General features: G+C 37.9%; 1 protein-coding gene across 1 annotated transcript in view; it reads right to left on the bottom strand.

The window, feature by feature from the left end:
• LOC121315690 (serine/threonine-protein phosphatase 2A 56 kDa regulatory subunit delta isoform) overlaps positions 1–14,369 on the bottom strand; it is a 29,269-nt gene extending 14,900 nt beyond the window's left edge. Inside the window, exons 1-3 of the mRNA XM_041250002.1 lie at positions 14,174–14,369; positions 12,965–13,042; positions 2,642–2,822 (exon numbers count right to left, since the gene is read on the bottom strand). Of these exons, the coding sequence (XP_041105936.1) occupies positions 2,642–2,822; positions 12,965–13,042; positions 14,174–14,200 (286 nt within the window). The 5' untranslated portion in view covers positions 14,201–14,369. The remainder of the gene's footprint in view (positions 1–2,641; positions 2,823–12,964; positions 13,043–14,173) is intronic.
• Positions 14,370–16,424: the final 2,055 nt, after the last annotated feature.

The following is a 16,424-nucleotide window of genomic DNA, read 5'->3' as shown; positions in this document are numbered from 1 at the left end:
CAGGAGACAGCTGCGGCTGTAGCCAGGTATTCCCATGTGGACTGCAGCTGAAATAGAAAATCCGGGTGGATAGGAGGGGCAGCAGAAGCAGCTGTAGCTTCTTATCATAGATATAGCACTTCTCCCCTTGCTGCAGGTCAGGGCACTTGCAAGACTGCAGTAGCCCACTGCATTAGGGGCATAGCCTCTGCTGATAACGAGATCTGTGACACCGGAACGCTTTCCGAGTTTGCATCATCAGATGTCGTTTTTTTAGGTAGTCTGTCGGGAAGCAATGTCACTGGAGCCACAGGTTCGGGTGTCTTAAAAGGGGAAACACCCATTTGTTAATATTACCTACTTGAAAGGAAACTTATACTGTAACCAGCCTATTCAGTAAGATTTAAACCATCTGCTAGGTCCTGGAGAGGCTATTTACATTCAGAAGTCAATATAAAATTAGTCAGCCATAAGATACCAGTAAAATAAAATACAAAAGGTTGCTTGAGCTAGTGTGCAGTGCACATGCATTTACAAAATGCAAGTATATGCAAGAAAAAAAGTCCTGAGTGCAAAAGTTCTACAGAATGATTTCAGCAAAATATTTTAGAAATAATCATACCAATTATGAGATTCTGCCTCAAATTTCACAAGAGATCAACATGCTACACACAATATGATGGACATGTCAAATCGTGGTAGTATCATCTTCCTGACATTATCGCGACTCAGCTCGTGGCCTGAGGCTTGTATCATAAAATGTTTGTATTGAGATATTGTGGGTACCGGTATATCACCCAACACTACACAACTGCAGGGATCTAAATGACTGAGGCCTATAAAGCCTGCCAAATGTATGCTTTGCACTAAAAAAAAAAAAACAAGACAGAGAGAAGCGTACTGAAGCTTAAGGTTAGGAAAACTTTTTTTTTTTTTTTTTTTTAAACTTCATTAAATAATATTCACACACAACATGCTGCAATCAAGAACAGCAAACAGAGAAGATGGGAAAAGAGTGCAAAGTTAGTGTTAATTTCACTGGTTTTGCAGTGCACGGTTACTCAATTCTGAAACCCAGTAGTAGTCAAGCAGAGGAATCCAGCAAGCAGATGTGAAAATTCCTTCCTTGCTTGACACAGGGTCAGTTACACCAAGCATTAGTTTAGTTGTGACTTGTAGCTGCGTTGAACCCCACTTAAAATCTATTGAAAGCCCATTAACCCTTTGTGGTCCATTTATTTAGCATATGTCGGGCACAACTTATTTTCACACGCATTGTTTATTTTACACACGCTATTTAACCCTTTGCAGTCCTATGTCGGACAAGGTCCGACACTACAATTTTCCCTTTCCTGTCCAATGTCGGACCCTGTCCAAGATCAAAAAGACGTAAAGCACGGGTCGCCAGTCGTTTTTTCTCCGTAAAAAGCCGAGAAAACCTTTCAATGGCTGAGTAAGACCGATAGGAGCCGAATGAAACAAACATAAAAAAATCCACTACAGAGATAATAACAAAGAAGATAGCTGCTTCCGCATCCAGCGTTCAAAGAATACCACAGACATTTGCAGAGCTTTTTGGAGATGTTATAGTAATAAAATAATGACTTGGATCACATTATTGAGGAGTTTGGTGATAAAACTAGTGATTAGGAGAGGATTAATCAGTATGAACGTCTATAAAGAGATATGTGAAAAACACAGCAAACAAAGGGTGGGGCTTGGCTGGAGATGCAGTACTGATGTCGTTTTGCCATGTGAAACAGGTTTAAAAGGCACTGCGTATCAACGGGTCACTCAGTTCTGCATCTCCAGCCCCGCCCCACCCCTCGTTTGCTGTATTTAACAAACATCTCTTCATAGTTGTGCATACTGATAAATCATCTCGTTTTATCACCAAACTCCTCAATAATGTGATCCAAGTCATTATTTTATTACTATAACATCTCCAAAAACCTCTGCAAATGTCAGTGATATTCTTTGAGCACTGGATGCGGAAGCAACTATCTTCTTTGTTTGTGTCCGTGTTATCTCTGTGGTGCAGGGGCTATGCGTATTGCTCAGATCTGCCCCCTCCCCCCTTTTTTCTGCTTCTCTCGGCTCCCATCTGTCTCACTCCGCCGTTTTCTTGTTTTTTTCCGGAGAATAAACGACATGGTCCGACATCGGACCGGAAAGGGAAAATTGTAATGTCGGACATAGGACCGCAAAGGGTCAATACCATACCAACACAATACTAATGATCAGGGTTAAGGAAATTTACCAAATTATAGTTATTGCGAAGGCGCTTGGGGGCACTCTGCTGTATCCTAAGTTTTTTCTTTGTGATTATACCTTGAGGGGAGGGATTCAAGAATTTAGGAAGGATTTTCAAAATAAATTATTATTATTGATTATAGTATGAGTTTCCAACATAAGAAATTCATTTTAGTAAACTTTTTTTTTTTTTTTTTTAAGTTTGGGTAAAGACTATGGATAGATCAGAAAGATTTTATAGGGACTGTAGGATCTGGGAAAATAGTTTGTTTTTGTTTTCTTTTTTTAAAGGAAGGTTACATTTACTAGCTTTTATGGCTTTTACCTCTACAGCTCACGTAACAAGTGAAATGTGGATATAAGTCCACAAAACAACACTTTTCAGAAGCATACAAATAAAACTGCCTACCTTTGAGAGCAGGTAGTTTTTGCAGCTCCCGGTTTTTGCTGAGGTTGAAGCGGGACGAGCTCTGGCGCCTTTCCTTCTTTACAATCTGTGGTCCCCCGGAGTATTTGATTTTATTTAGCTGGGTAGGAGGTGGGGTGCTGTTGCTGGGGCGTTTGCTTGCAGTCTGTAGCTGCTGTTGTGCCTAAAAAAATTAAAGTCAGTAAGTTAGTCTGGGAAACCCTTGTTTTCAACCAGACATTGTCTGTCTGATTTAATCTTTTAGCAAACTTCCATCAACTGTCCAAAGCACCTTTGACCATTGTTCCAGTCCAATTTCTGTGTTCTTGTGCATATTTTACCCTTGTTCCCCTTTCTAACAGAGGTATTCTTACTGCAATACCTCCAAGTCCTGAAGAGTGACTGTTGATTTGATGGACAACGACACCTGTGCCTTCTGCCAATTCTGTTGTCAATTCAACACTTGTCTTCTTTCTATTCCATAAGGATATTATCTTGCTCATCCTTGTTAGACAGCTTTTTGGGTCTTCCAGGCCTTGGTTTGTCAATTACAGATGATGTTTCTCTGTACTTGTTGATTATGCTTCAGATACCACACCTTGAAAAAACAGGTTTTTCCTTCTTTATACAAGTCAAGGTTGTTATAAATAGTAGAACACACTAGTGGAGGCTTTGAGTAAATTGTTGATGATCATAATGCATCAGAGTAGAAAAATGCAACATGTCTAAGACTTTTACACATCTGTGTATAGCTGAAACTTTGGCATGTAACGCCATTACTCATGACCATTTCATGCACCAAACAAAACTGGAACCAATAGGTGCAACACAGGCTGAGACTCAAAGGGATTCTGTGAGCAAGTGTTGTCAGAGAGTGACGGACGGTGGCTGAAGGCAAGTATAAATGTAGTTTAGTCCCTGTATCACAATACACAATCTTCAAAGTGAGGTGTTCAAAGTATTCTGGCAGACATCTACAGTACATCTGTCCCTCTATTCTTTAGATGAATCACTTTGCTCATACATATTGCAAAGCTCCAAATAGAGCAGAATGTTTTACAGCAGGAATAAAAAAAACACAATGTGGTCTTTGTTCTGACATAGATCAAAGGTGATTTTATCAAAAGAAAAAAACAGGATATAGGCCTATGAGGTTTTAAAATTAAAAAAAAAAAAAAAAATTGCTACTTTTCCAAGTGAAATTATTTTATTACAGGTAACCATGGATCTACAGTATGTTAACTTCTATGAAACCTAAAATATTTTAAAACAAGCTGCTTTCCTCAATCTAATCCATGGGTTACCTTTTGTATATTATTCATTTTTGCCAAAAACAAAACATATTTCAACCTATTTTGGCTATAATGTTTAGCTTTGCAAACAGAAAAGCTTTTCACATACACATTTTCTTTCAAGTGTTTCTTAGTCATGTCAAATCTCCATCATATCAGGCAGCTTCAATGCACATTGGTTACAAAGTTATAGAAAAGGACTACATTTCATTCCAAAGCAACTGAACACGAAATTCTCTTACTGACATGTTTAGTGCCTTCTACAGTTCTTGCTCACATGAGATAGCAGGTTGCTATGGTACTGTAGGCTGTATAAAGATATAAAAGTACATTAAATTTATGTTTGCAACACCAGTGTGTGCATAAAACAGTTTTGTTGAATTTAATAATACATTAAAACTACAGCATATAAATAAATAGACTGTTTAACCTTTTGAGGAGCAATAAAAAGTCAAAGGGACTATTTTCCACTGGTGTAAAAAAACTGAAAAAAAATAACAAGTATAAATGTTGGAACATTTTATTTAGATATAAATGAATTTTTGGTCTTAGAATACAATGGATTACAGATTAACAGAATGGGTTAGAGATTAAGTCAGAGTCCACCTGAACAGGATCATCTCGCATCTGATTTGGTACGCTACAATCAGGATCTTGTTTAGTCCGATTTAACTGATGATCCGCCTGTGGTGCAATCGGCATTAACAAGCGTACTAAGTTTAGTCTAAGCAAGTGGAACAAAACTGCTTAAAACTCTGTTAGTTAGAAGCATCAAGTGGCCTAACTTTGGTACGCTGCATGCTCTCAGTGACGTAACACGAAAAAAACCTACCAGGAAGTGATCGTCAGTCCCTGCCCTATCCACCGATATGTTTCTCAAGCCTGTACTGCAAAGTACGACGGCCCTGTACTTTTTTGTATCGTGGTTACACGATGGCGGTCCTAGAAGCCCACTTCAGCATGATCGTGTTAACACAATCCCAGTCACTTTTTTAAACCTCAAACTCCAGCAACATTACATGAAACTTGAAAGTGCGACCGCAGATTTACTAAAAGTAATAAATTGATGCATCCCCTCACTACTAAGGCAAGAGTCTTAAAATACATCCTGTAAAATGTCTTTAGACCATCTTTTCCTTGGACTCCACTCCCAACACACCCTATTTAAGCACCAATGAAGGCAAAGGGTTCATACACAAGTTTATTATATATATATATACACACACACACATACACACACACAGTGCCTATAGAAAGTCTACACCCCCTTTCAAAATTTTCACCTTTTGTTGCCTTATAGCCTGGAATTAAAATATATCCACTGAACAAAAATATAAAACGCAACACGTAAAGTGTTAGTCCCGTTTCATGAGCTGAAATAAGATCCCAGAAATTTTCCATACGCACAAAAAGCTTATTTCTCTCAAATTTTGTGCACACATTTGTTTACATCCCTGTTAAATGAGCATTTCTCCTTTGACAAGATAATCCATCCACCTGACAGGTGTGGCATATCAAGAAGCTGATTACACAGCATGATCATTACACAGGTGTACCTTGTGCTGGGGACTATAAAAGGCCACTGCATTGTGCAGTTTTGTAACACAACACAATGCCACAGATGTCTCAAGTTTTGAGGGAGCATGCAATTGGCATGCTGACTGCAGGAATGTCCACCAGAGCTGTTGCCAGACAAGTGAATGTTCATTTCTCTACCATAAGCCGCCTCCAATGTCGTTTTAGAGAATTTGGCAATACGTCCAACCGGCCTCACAACCGCAGACCACATGTAACCATGCCAGCTCAGGACCTCCACATCCAGTTTCTTCACCTGCGGGATCATCTGAGACCAGCCACTCGGACAACTGATGAAACTGTGGGTTTGCACAACCAAAGAATTTCTGCACAAACTGTCAGAAACCGTCTCAGGGAAGATCATCTGCGTGCTCGTCATCCTCACCAGCGTCTTGACCTGACTGCAGGTCGGCGTCGTAACTGACTTCAGTGGGCAAATGCTCACCTTCGATGGCCACTGGCACACTGGAGAAGTGTGCTCTTCACGGATGAATCCCGGTTTCAACTGTATCGGGCAGATGACAGACAGCGTGTATGGCGTCAAGTGGGCGAGCGGTTTGCTGATGTCAACGCTGTGAACAGAGTGCCCCATGGTGGCGGTGGGGTTATGGTATGGGCAGGCATAAGCTACAGACAACGAACACAATTGCATTTTATCGATGGCAATTTGAATGCACAGAGATACCGTGATGAGATCCTGAGGCCCACTGTCGTGCCATTCATCCGCCGATCTGTACACAATTCCTGGAAGCTGAAAATTTCCCAGTTCTTTCATGGCCTGCATACTCACCAGACATGTCACCCATTGAGCATGTTTGGAATGTTCTGGATCGACGTGTACGACAGTGCGTTCCAGTTCCCGCCAATATCCAGCAACTTCGCACAGCCATTGAAGAGGAGTGGGACAACATTCCACAGGCCACAATCAACAGCCTGATCAACTCTATGCGAAGGAGATGTGTCGCGCTGAATGAGGCAAATAGTGGTCACACCAGATACCGACTGGTTTTCTGATCCACGCCCCTACCTTTTTTTAAATTTTTTTTTTTTTTTTTTAAAAAGGTATCTGTGACCAACAGATGCATACAACAGTGAGTTTTTCCCCCCTTCACTTTGACGGCATTTCCATGTTTGTTTTATTTGAAGTGTTTAAAGTTTCAGTTTTCGTTTGCTTGTTCAGCTACAAAAAGGCACAAGTAAACCTCATGTTATTACTTTATGAAAACGTGTTGATGGCCACTGTTTACTGTGAAGAAAAGGCAATGGCAAGGAATGAAATGAAAAAAATAAATAAAATGCATTGTCAACTTTACATGCTATTTAGTTCAGGAATAAACAAAACAATGGTTTAACTTGAACTACTATTTGGCACACTTTGTTTTGTAGTTAATTCACTGAGGTAAAGTGAGTCCTACACAACTTATTTACTCCTGGGATATTTTTCCATATTGTAAGGTCTTGCTGTACAATAAATTCACAAACACGGGGGCCACTGCCACGCCCCTACCCCTGCTGCTATGCTGTCTCTGCCTGCATTCAGAGCAATATAATGGCTTACTACAAGATAATTCCTGGAAGCGCTGTCATTTTGAGCTCAGTCTAACAGCATTGGTGTTTCAGAGGCTATAACTCATGAAACAGCCACTGATCTGTACTATAAATGTGCAGTAGTTCTTTTGTCAAAACACAGCCTTAGGACATTAAAAAAAAAAAAAAAGAGAGGAAAAACAGGGTCCCCAAGTGGCTCATCCAGTTAAAGCGCTGCCACTGGGAGCACAGGATGAATCACACAGCTTGGACGAAGCAAGTTTGCATCTGGGCTGTGCAAAGAGGCCGAACTATGCTGGGGTTTATGAAGGGAGTGTCACATTGGCTCAGACAGTCCCGAGGTGGAGAAACCAGTAGGTACTCTTCCTCCACGTCACGCAATAGCGGACCTGTGTTTTTTTTTTTTTTTCTTTTTTTAAAACCTGTCATATTTGTTTTGCAAAATTTCTAAATCTAATTTCCTTAAAACTGACCGATTGTATTGATTTTGTAATTATATTATTTTAGTGCATTTGTAATTTTGTTCTAAATAACTATTTTAAAAGATGAATCAGAAAATAAAAGCAAAGCGGTTGTGTGAATCTTATTTGACACAAACCTGCTTTATTCCAAACACTTGCACTATCAAATGACAGAATAATGAAATTTTTATGTTTCACACTTGCATTCATATCCCTCGCATCACGATATGCACTGTATAGTGAAGACACTCCTGATGCACAGACCTACATTTAATACATTTTAGGTAGGCACTACTTTTTCTCCAAGCACCAGTGAAAACAATAATTTACACGCTAATAAATTGACCCTAACATTTTAAATGCTCAACTAATGACAGCCTTTCAGCATTTACTTTTGTCTGCAGAAGCATAGGCTTTCCTGCTGCAAACTGGTGGAGAAATTGTACCTTAGCAATTATGCGTAATAGGAAGTACATCATGTCATTATTCTTAAAATAGATTAAATCAATAATGTTTTTCCTTTTGTAATGACAGAAATATTGAAGGCACTGTGACTATTACTATCAATGTTGTGGGAGCTGAAGTACTACACAGAACAAAAGTAAAGAAAGCAAAACCCAACCATGTATTAAAACATTTTTATATGAGACACACAACTACTGCAGCTCTGAATAGGGATGCCACAACTGGAGTTTCTCAATATGATAATCATGACAATAAATATCACAAAAAGACAAAACACCACCCTCTCAGTTAATCGCGGGTGTCAGTGTCCAACAAATTCTCTTCAGTATAGAACGAGGGCAACAATAAATATTGAAACACAGTAAAATTAAGCCAACAAATAATGTAACTGTAATATACATGTAATGTACTTTATTACTTTACAGACTGTCAACAATTGCCAAATACTAACGGTACAATTAAACGGCAAACAGTACAATTAAAAAATGACACACCTCACCAGTAGTTTACAAGTGTATTGATAAACAAAATGGCATATTGTTAAATACAGTAACATAGCCTAAATAAATAATTAAATACAATATGTACACTACCAGATCCTTTTTAAATTTCAGGCAGAACAATTTCCAACTCCAGAACACAATATAACAGAATGGCAGTATAGTAATGTGCTATATACCGAGGGGTGAGTGTATCTGCATGGTGATATAGAAAGAACTGCACTAGAAACTGCAGACCAGTAACTAACCTTGGGTATGAGCATTTTTGTTTATTTCCCCAGTATACTACAAAACACTGCAAGTCAGTGAATCAAGTTATTTTTATTTGCTATATTTCTACTGTTACTTTGTGCTGAAATAGTGCAATACATACATGAAAGAATGAATGAATGAATGAATAAATAAATAAATAAAACAGTTCAGGATAAACTATGGTGATCCAAATGAACACAGGAATAATGAACCTATGACCAGAAATTATTCACTTCTTGGTATTTTAACTGAAATACTTCTTAACCAATCAAAAAGCCATGTTTCATTTATTTGTAACTACACTATACAAGCATTCAGGCTTTGACAGTTTTACAGCTTGCTAAAATGTTTGCTTTATCAAATTAATTATTAGTAAAAAAATTGTATTAAAGTGTATCTTGCAGGTCAAACACACCAATACATTTTGGGATAGATTTCATCAATATAAATAAAATAGTTTTTAACCAGTTAAAAAATATTAACAACCAAGATATGAAGGACTTTGTGTGGTTTATTGCCACACCCACTCAAAAATCGCGCTGGCCGGAAAAAAACCGGAAGTTACGCACAAGATGGTAAACACACATGGCAACAGCTGCTGAAAACGTCGAAGACCTTAGGGAACAGAGGCCACAACCATAATTTTTTTTAAATGCCAGTGAGGCAGCGGGATCCCACTGATCAGAGGCAGCGACTAAATGGGGATCAACAAGAAATAAGAGTTGTGGACCCTCCAAAACCTGTGGCGGGTCATCAACACTGCATGGTGAGTCTAATTTCCAAAACTGTAATGTGTTTTATTACCAATAATATCTATACTCTAATTAGTTTTTATGCGTGTAGCAATCGTCTTATGAGCAATAATACCCATTCTTGTCATACTTTGTCTGTGATCACAGGCTACAGACGGTCACAGAACAGCAGACCACTGACAGTGACACTGTGATACAGTACACAACGATTGATAAGATGGCATTAAATAAAGCAGGTAAGACAATGCCATACTACTACTTACTTGTTAGGTAAGCAAGGAAATTAAGAAAAATAGACAACCCACAAAACTAATTCCTCTGAGTGGGGGTTCAATAGCAGTTGTTTTGTCCCTGCCGGTGTTGTATTAAGTGACAAACATTTTTCAGCAGCATGATAATTGCTAGATGAATCAGCTTTTCTGATAACCTTGATCTTAAATTGCATCATAACTTCTTCATAATCCCTTTGATACTTGACCCCTTTTCAATACACTCTTTCACATGATATCTGCAGCTAGTTTTATCAGTTTTCATTACTGTATATTGTACTCAATACACACTTTTGCAACAGCCTTGCCTTGACAAGGCTAGTTGTATTTCTCAAATCTTATTTTCATAAAAAAGAAAAAAAACCTTGCCTTATATTTGGGCTAAAACGAGTGTGATTATATATACACACACACACCTGTGTGTGTGTGTGTGTTCATGGTGGTTTCCTATAAAACCTCAATGATATATTTATTAAATAAAAAAAAAACATTTAGTGTTTAAAGTAATTTGTGATAAGCACAAAATTGTAATAGCTCCATGGCTATGTTATATAAAACAGTCAAGCTGAATTTTACAACCTAGAATTCAAGTCAAGTTGAATCCTACAAACCTGTAGTGCCACTTCTACAACCATTCTTTCACACGACAGCCAGCCCAGGCTTTTGAGTTAAGGGTCCCCTTCGTGTGGACAATGGGACTGCAACCAATGGAAGACATGCATTTGCAGGAGAGCATCCTTGGGGATTTATGGACTATGTGGACGCATTGAGATAATGGGTGGCGGGATGGTAATGCCTGTCTGTGATTGGGGGCGCACGCACAATGGAGAGAAATGTAAGCCTCGCAGAGGTGAAGCTGGGTGAAGAGTGTTTTGGAGCTGTGGAAGAGAACCTGTTGTTTTTTTACAGAGTCAGACACACAGAGACTGTTAGCTTTGTGTGTTACCTGGCTGTTTTTTTTAACCCTTTTATTTATCCTGTGTTTTACTGCATTAATTTTATTGACCTGCTCATTCTTGTAAAATAAACTGAATTTGAGGTGAGAATACTTGCCTGAATTGCTTCATTTACCTTGACATTACAATATCAATTTAAAATTGTGTTGCAACATAAACGAATACCAATTTTAATGTTCAATTCAACATCATGCATTGAAAACATACTGACAGTTGTGCAGTTTTTCGTTTTTTGCAATATGCATTGTAAACAAGGTAGGATACATTCAACTCCTTTGCGACAATGACTGATTTTTTAAGACCGTCTCGCTGTTTGGTGTAGGCCAACGTTTCCTTAAGAGGGGGTCGCGATATGGGTTGAGGCAAGGTTTCTGATGGGTCACCAAACAATCTACAAAATATTATGTTCAGTGCACACGATTATGACTTTAGTTTCACTATACTTTTTGTGCTTATATTCAAAATAAATATTATTCACATGCAAATCATTAGCAGTAATTATGTAAACAATGTGTTTTTTACCACCAGTCTTCTGCTTTAAATATGAACTGGAAAATAAAGCGGCACCTTGAGACACAGCATCCAGATTGCAGACAAGTTTTTCCAGAAGAAAGCTGACCAATTAGCTAAACAGCAACATGTTTTTAAAAAAAACTGGTCATGGTTTCAGAGAAGGCGATGAATATGTACTACATGGTTGCAATGCATATTACAAAAAACTGCAAACAAATTGTGAGGAATTAATATTACCAGCTGCAATCAACATCTGCAGTGAAATCCCAGGCGCCAGTGCTGCAGAAAAGTTCAAAGTAATTCCACTGCTTTCGACACCGTGAAGCTCTGGCCTGTAAGAAAATGTCTGAACTTCATGAAGCTTTAAATGCAGTAGATAAGGTTGTCAACTATATTGAGCCTGGTGCTTTTAAATGCATGTTTCTTTTAGGCTTTGTACTGTGAATTAGGAGCCGATCATGAACAGCTATCAATGCACACTGAAATACACTTTCCCGTGGGAAGATGCTGCAGTGTCTATTTAAGCTTTGAGAAGAGGGGTGTTCATTCCTCACTGAAAAAAGCATCCCTTTGACGATTTTACTGATAATAAATTGGCTTCTTTAGCTAGGATACCTTGCAGATGTATTCACTTACCAAAATTAATGGCATTTAGCAATGCAGGGAAAAGGCGGTAATATTTTTGAGCAGCACTGCAAAATTGAGGAATTCAAAGGAAACCTGCAACTGTCGCAGAAACGAATGACAGAATGCTGTTATGGCATGTTCCCACTTGTGTCTGAATTTATTGAAAAGAACAAGGAGTTTGATGTCTCTGTTACCAAATAGGTAATTGACCAGCATTTAAAAAGCCCTTTACGATAAGTTTCAGGACTACTTCCCTAGAAATCCACACAATGAATACCGCTGGGTTGCTGATTCTTTTGCTGTGGACATAGCAAATCTCTCTTTGCCATACCAGCTGAAGTCACAGCTTGTCAATCTGTCATGTGATTGCTCAATAAAAGGTACATTAAACATGTTACCGCTGAAGACATTGTGGCTCCTTGCTGTAGGCAAATACACAGAACTCGCTAGTAAGGCAATTTCAATTGTACTGCCATTCACCACCATCTATCTGTGAATCAGCATTTTCAGTTGTGACTATTAAAAACACAATACAGAAACAGACTGCATGTAGATAACATGTAAGTGCCCAGAGTCAGTATGTTTGCATTGCATGATGTTGAATCACCACTTGTTGATTTCATTTTACAGATAGACAGTCAAATGTAACCAATACCTTTAGCTATGAACTATTAGAAACAATTTCTAAAACTATAATATTCTACAGTAAAATACAGCACAACGCAGCACAAAGTAAACAAAACATTAAATAAAAATGGCTTACCAGAACGTAATTAATCTGTCAATCCACCTGCTTTAAATATTTGTTTCTTAATTTCTAATAGGTCAACCACAAAATTAGTTAGTCATAAAGATGCACACAAAACGTTACAATACTTTCCTTTAAAAAAAAAAAAAAAAAAAAAAAACCTACAATCCAGATTACACCAACAAATAAGTATTATACAAAATAAAATAGTGTTAATAAAACAAATAAACGATTTCTTTGCTTGACGCATGGACATAATGATATCAAGCCTCAAAGAAAACATCAGCAACCGTACGTAGCACTGACTATTGAAACCAAACATTTAAAAATTATCAAAAATAAATAAATCTAATAAATAAATGGTTTACCTCTTCTGAGTTCTCTGGAGCTGTGTCCTTTCCTCCGCTGCTGTTTTTAGTGCTGCTTTTAGCAGATTTTGTTGGCTCCTGCAGATAAGAAGTTATATTTCATACACTTGCATTTTACCCCGGAATGTGTACCTACCACGTCCTTTCTCCAGCACCCTGCGTTAAAATTTAGATAGCGAGTTCCAATCCATATACATAAATAATTAATACATTAAATCTCTCTCACACACACACACTATAAATAGATACATAATAGTTAGCGTAATGCTTTTGTGTTCGTTATTTTAAACGCATCTTGAAACATTAAGCGTAAGTCAGGTTCTCGTTGTTCGATTATGGACTGGCTAGCTAGTCTACTTGGTTCTGCAGAGGTGGGTATAGATGACAATACAAAAATTTACTGTCATGACTTCTGTTCCCACAAAAAAACGCAATTACCGTTGTCCGGTACAGTATCTATTTGAAATATTTCACGTACACTAACGTTATATATATATATATATATATATATATATATATATATATATATATATATATATAATCATTTTGTTTATTTCTAAATTAATACTGTATATTTCAAGAAATCTGATTATAAAATTGTGAAAAGAAACAAGTAGCTTTCATCCGCCACCAATGGAGCAACCTAAGTCAATGAAATGACCAAGCGCATTCTGTTCAACATGATATTTTCCACACAATTAACAACAAAATAAACTGTAATCTTCAGACAACTATTATTACACCAATATTCAAAAACGGTATTGACTTAAACAAAGCTGTACAGCTACCGATACCCAGAACCGATATATGACTTACACATCGGCCAATGCCATTATTACATTAAATAAATAAATAAACGTATGCTTATAAAATATAGATATTTGCGTTTCCCCTACAAGGAACTAGTACTTTATTTTTCAAAAATACAAATTACAAAATTGGCCTGGGCTGTCTTCTCACAAAACGATAACAATATGTATTACTTCAAAATTTTAAAAAAAACAGGCCGTTTGGTTTATTTTAATAATACATTTACTGTGATCAATATTAACACCACACAGAGGTGGGCAGGTAGGGCGCTTCTTGCCGTGATTCAAAGGGTAGGCCTTGTTGAAAATAAAAAAAAAATCCTACTGAAATTAAACTCCCGTTTTCATTTTAACAAACCAAGATATCATATTTCTGTTTCAAGGGCTCACGGTGCATTACCTTTTCTTTTTTAGTTTTATTCGGCATTTTGTTGTTGTTGTTGATTTTTTTTTTCACGGCGTCTCCGAGACTCGCTTCCCCGGGACTCACTAGCTCTCCGGTCGGTTACCTCCAGCTCCCTGCGCCCTTGTAGGCCAACAATATTTTGATTGGCCGGCGAATAACAAACTCCGCCTAGTGACACGCCTTCAATATTTTTTTTTTTTCATAGGACAAATGCTGTTCTACGATTTTCTTTAGGCTGGACAATATGAAAGAACTATGCCTGGTAACTACGAGAGAAAAATACCATTGGCTTGAAGACAATTTTGCGGTTTCTTTTGTAGTAAGCGTGTGTTGTCGGAGGACACAAGATTTTTTATTTTTAAAAAAAGAAACATTACTACTAAATTATCCATAAGACTTAAACCCACTCTTTATCCTTATGATCATGAAAACATTGCAGCTTATTTCTGCGCAATTATAGCAGTGTAGACTGGGGTGGGGACGGGTCACTCACTATTTTTGGTGAAACGGCATTGTTATTTATCTTGCATAGTCGCCTATTTTATTTCTACCAAATACTTCATCGTTTAACCCTATAATTCCAGAGAGAAAAAACAGACACACACAATAATAATAATTTGCCAAAATTCTTTATTTTGAACCTCATTAAAAAAAAAAAAAAACACGTTTTTTTTTTTTTTTTTTTTTTTTACAAATTGTATCATATATGATACGTTGGGAAAATATGGTTATAGTTTTTTAGGAAAACACATAACATTTATTTCCCTTTCAACCAGGTTCAATTCTGACCTTGAAATTATATGAACATGTCTTCTGGTGATAAATGTGCATTCACTCCATGTACTTTCCACAGAAGAAAAAAAAAAGAAAAAAGCCATAGTAGCAATAGCAGGAATAATAATACCACTGAGCTACTATGTACTGTATGTTATACGGATGAAAGGTATTGTGGCACCGGTTTGCCACGGGTTCAGCGAGAGAAAGAGACACTGCAACAAGGGATTTCTTTGGCGTTGCATAGGCCGTTTATTGTGAACTGGATTGCCGGTAATTAGTACCGCTGTTTCAGCTCTCACATGATTTCAGCTTACTGCTGTCACTCTCAGTCAGCACACTCACCTCAACACAGCACGAAGGCTGCACCTTATATCAGGCGGGCAAGAGCGGGCATGGTTGGAACCAGGCTGCAGCAGCTACACAGAAAGACAGACGCACAACACAGCATGAAATGAATCCCTCAGAAATATGCATCTCCTAGTCATATGGGCATGCACAATATCTGTTTCAGTAGTCCACGCCTCACTCTTTTGTCCCGCCTATTTAATTTTTAAACATTCCTTATTTAAGATCCTTATAGGGGCTATATCCCATGTACTGGGCTGGACACTTGCAATACTAGTTTATAAACTACAGTAGTTTGAACTATACATGCTTTGACACCGTTCACGCTTGCGGTTTAGGCCCGCCCTCTCTCATGTGTGAACGCTCGAAAAATGAAAAGCTGTCCCTGGGCCGGGTGAAATTTAGATTAGCTTTTTGATGTGGCCTAAAGTACCAATGCCGCCTCAGGGCCGGCCTATCTGTATATATGAACCCAACGCAGGCCCTGGGCCGGCCTTAACGCGTCAGTGCGGTGACGTATATCAAACCACTCCCCTACTAGGCCGAGCATAGTAGATCAAAACAATGTCGGTTTTAAGGGGTAGCACCTGGGACGATGCAGAATTTTTGTTTCCCCCAGAGTAAAGCAGGTTCATTAAAACGATCAAATTTGCGCTCTCTCGCGCTGTGTGTGTGTGTGTGTGTGTGTGTGTATATATATATATATATATATATATATATATATACACACACACACACACACACACACACACACAACACAACACACAGTCATTGAAGATTAACTAAGATTGTAAATCTCAATATTGATAAATAATGCATACGACATTGCATATTCAGTCACCATAATAATTATTAATTATTATTAATAATAATAATAATAATAATAATAATAATAATAATAATAATCTGTATTGTGACTAATGTAATGTACACGTCCTTGTTTGCTGCATTTACGCATGATACAACACGATCGCTTCTTTCCACAGTAACCGACTACACTGTCAACACACGCCTTTATCGTATCTTATGCAACAAGTACAGTACCAACAGTGTTGCAAAAAATAAGATGGTCATCTTTACGTCTGCAAATTTCCCAGCTCAATCTCTTATGTTAATTTCCGGG

Source organism: Polyodon spathula, chromosome 5, assembly GCF_017654505.1.
Source record: "Polyodon spathula isolate WHYD16114869_AA chromosome 5, ASM1765450v1, whole genome shotgun sequence".
In the NCBI taxonomy this organism is placed as follows: Eukaryota; Metazoa; Chordata; class Actinopteri; order Acipenseriformes; family Polyodontidae; genus Polyodon; species Polyodon spathula.
Note: the sequence above shows the minus strand (reverse complement) of the source record. Positions and strands in the feature narration are given on the sequence as shown.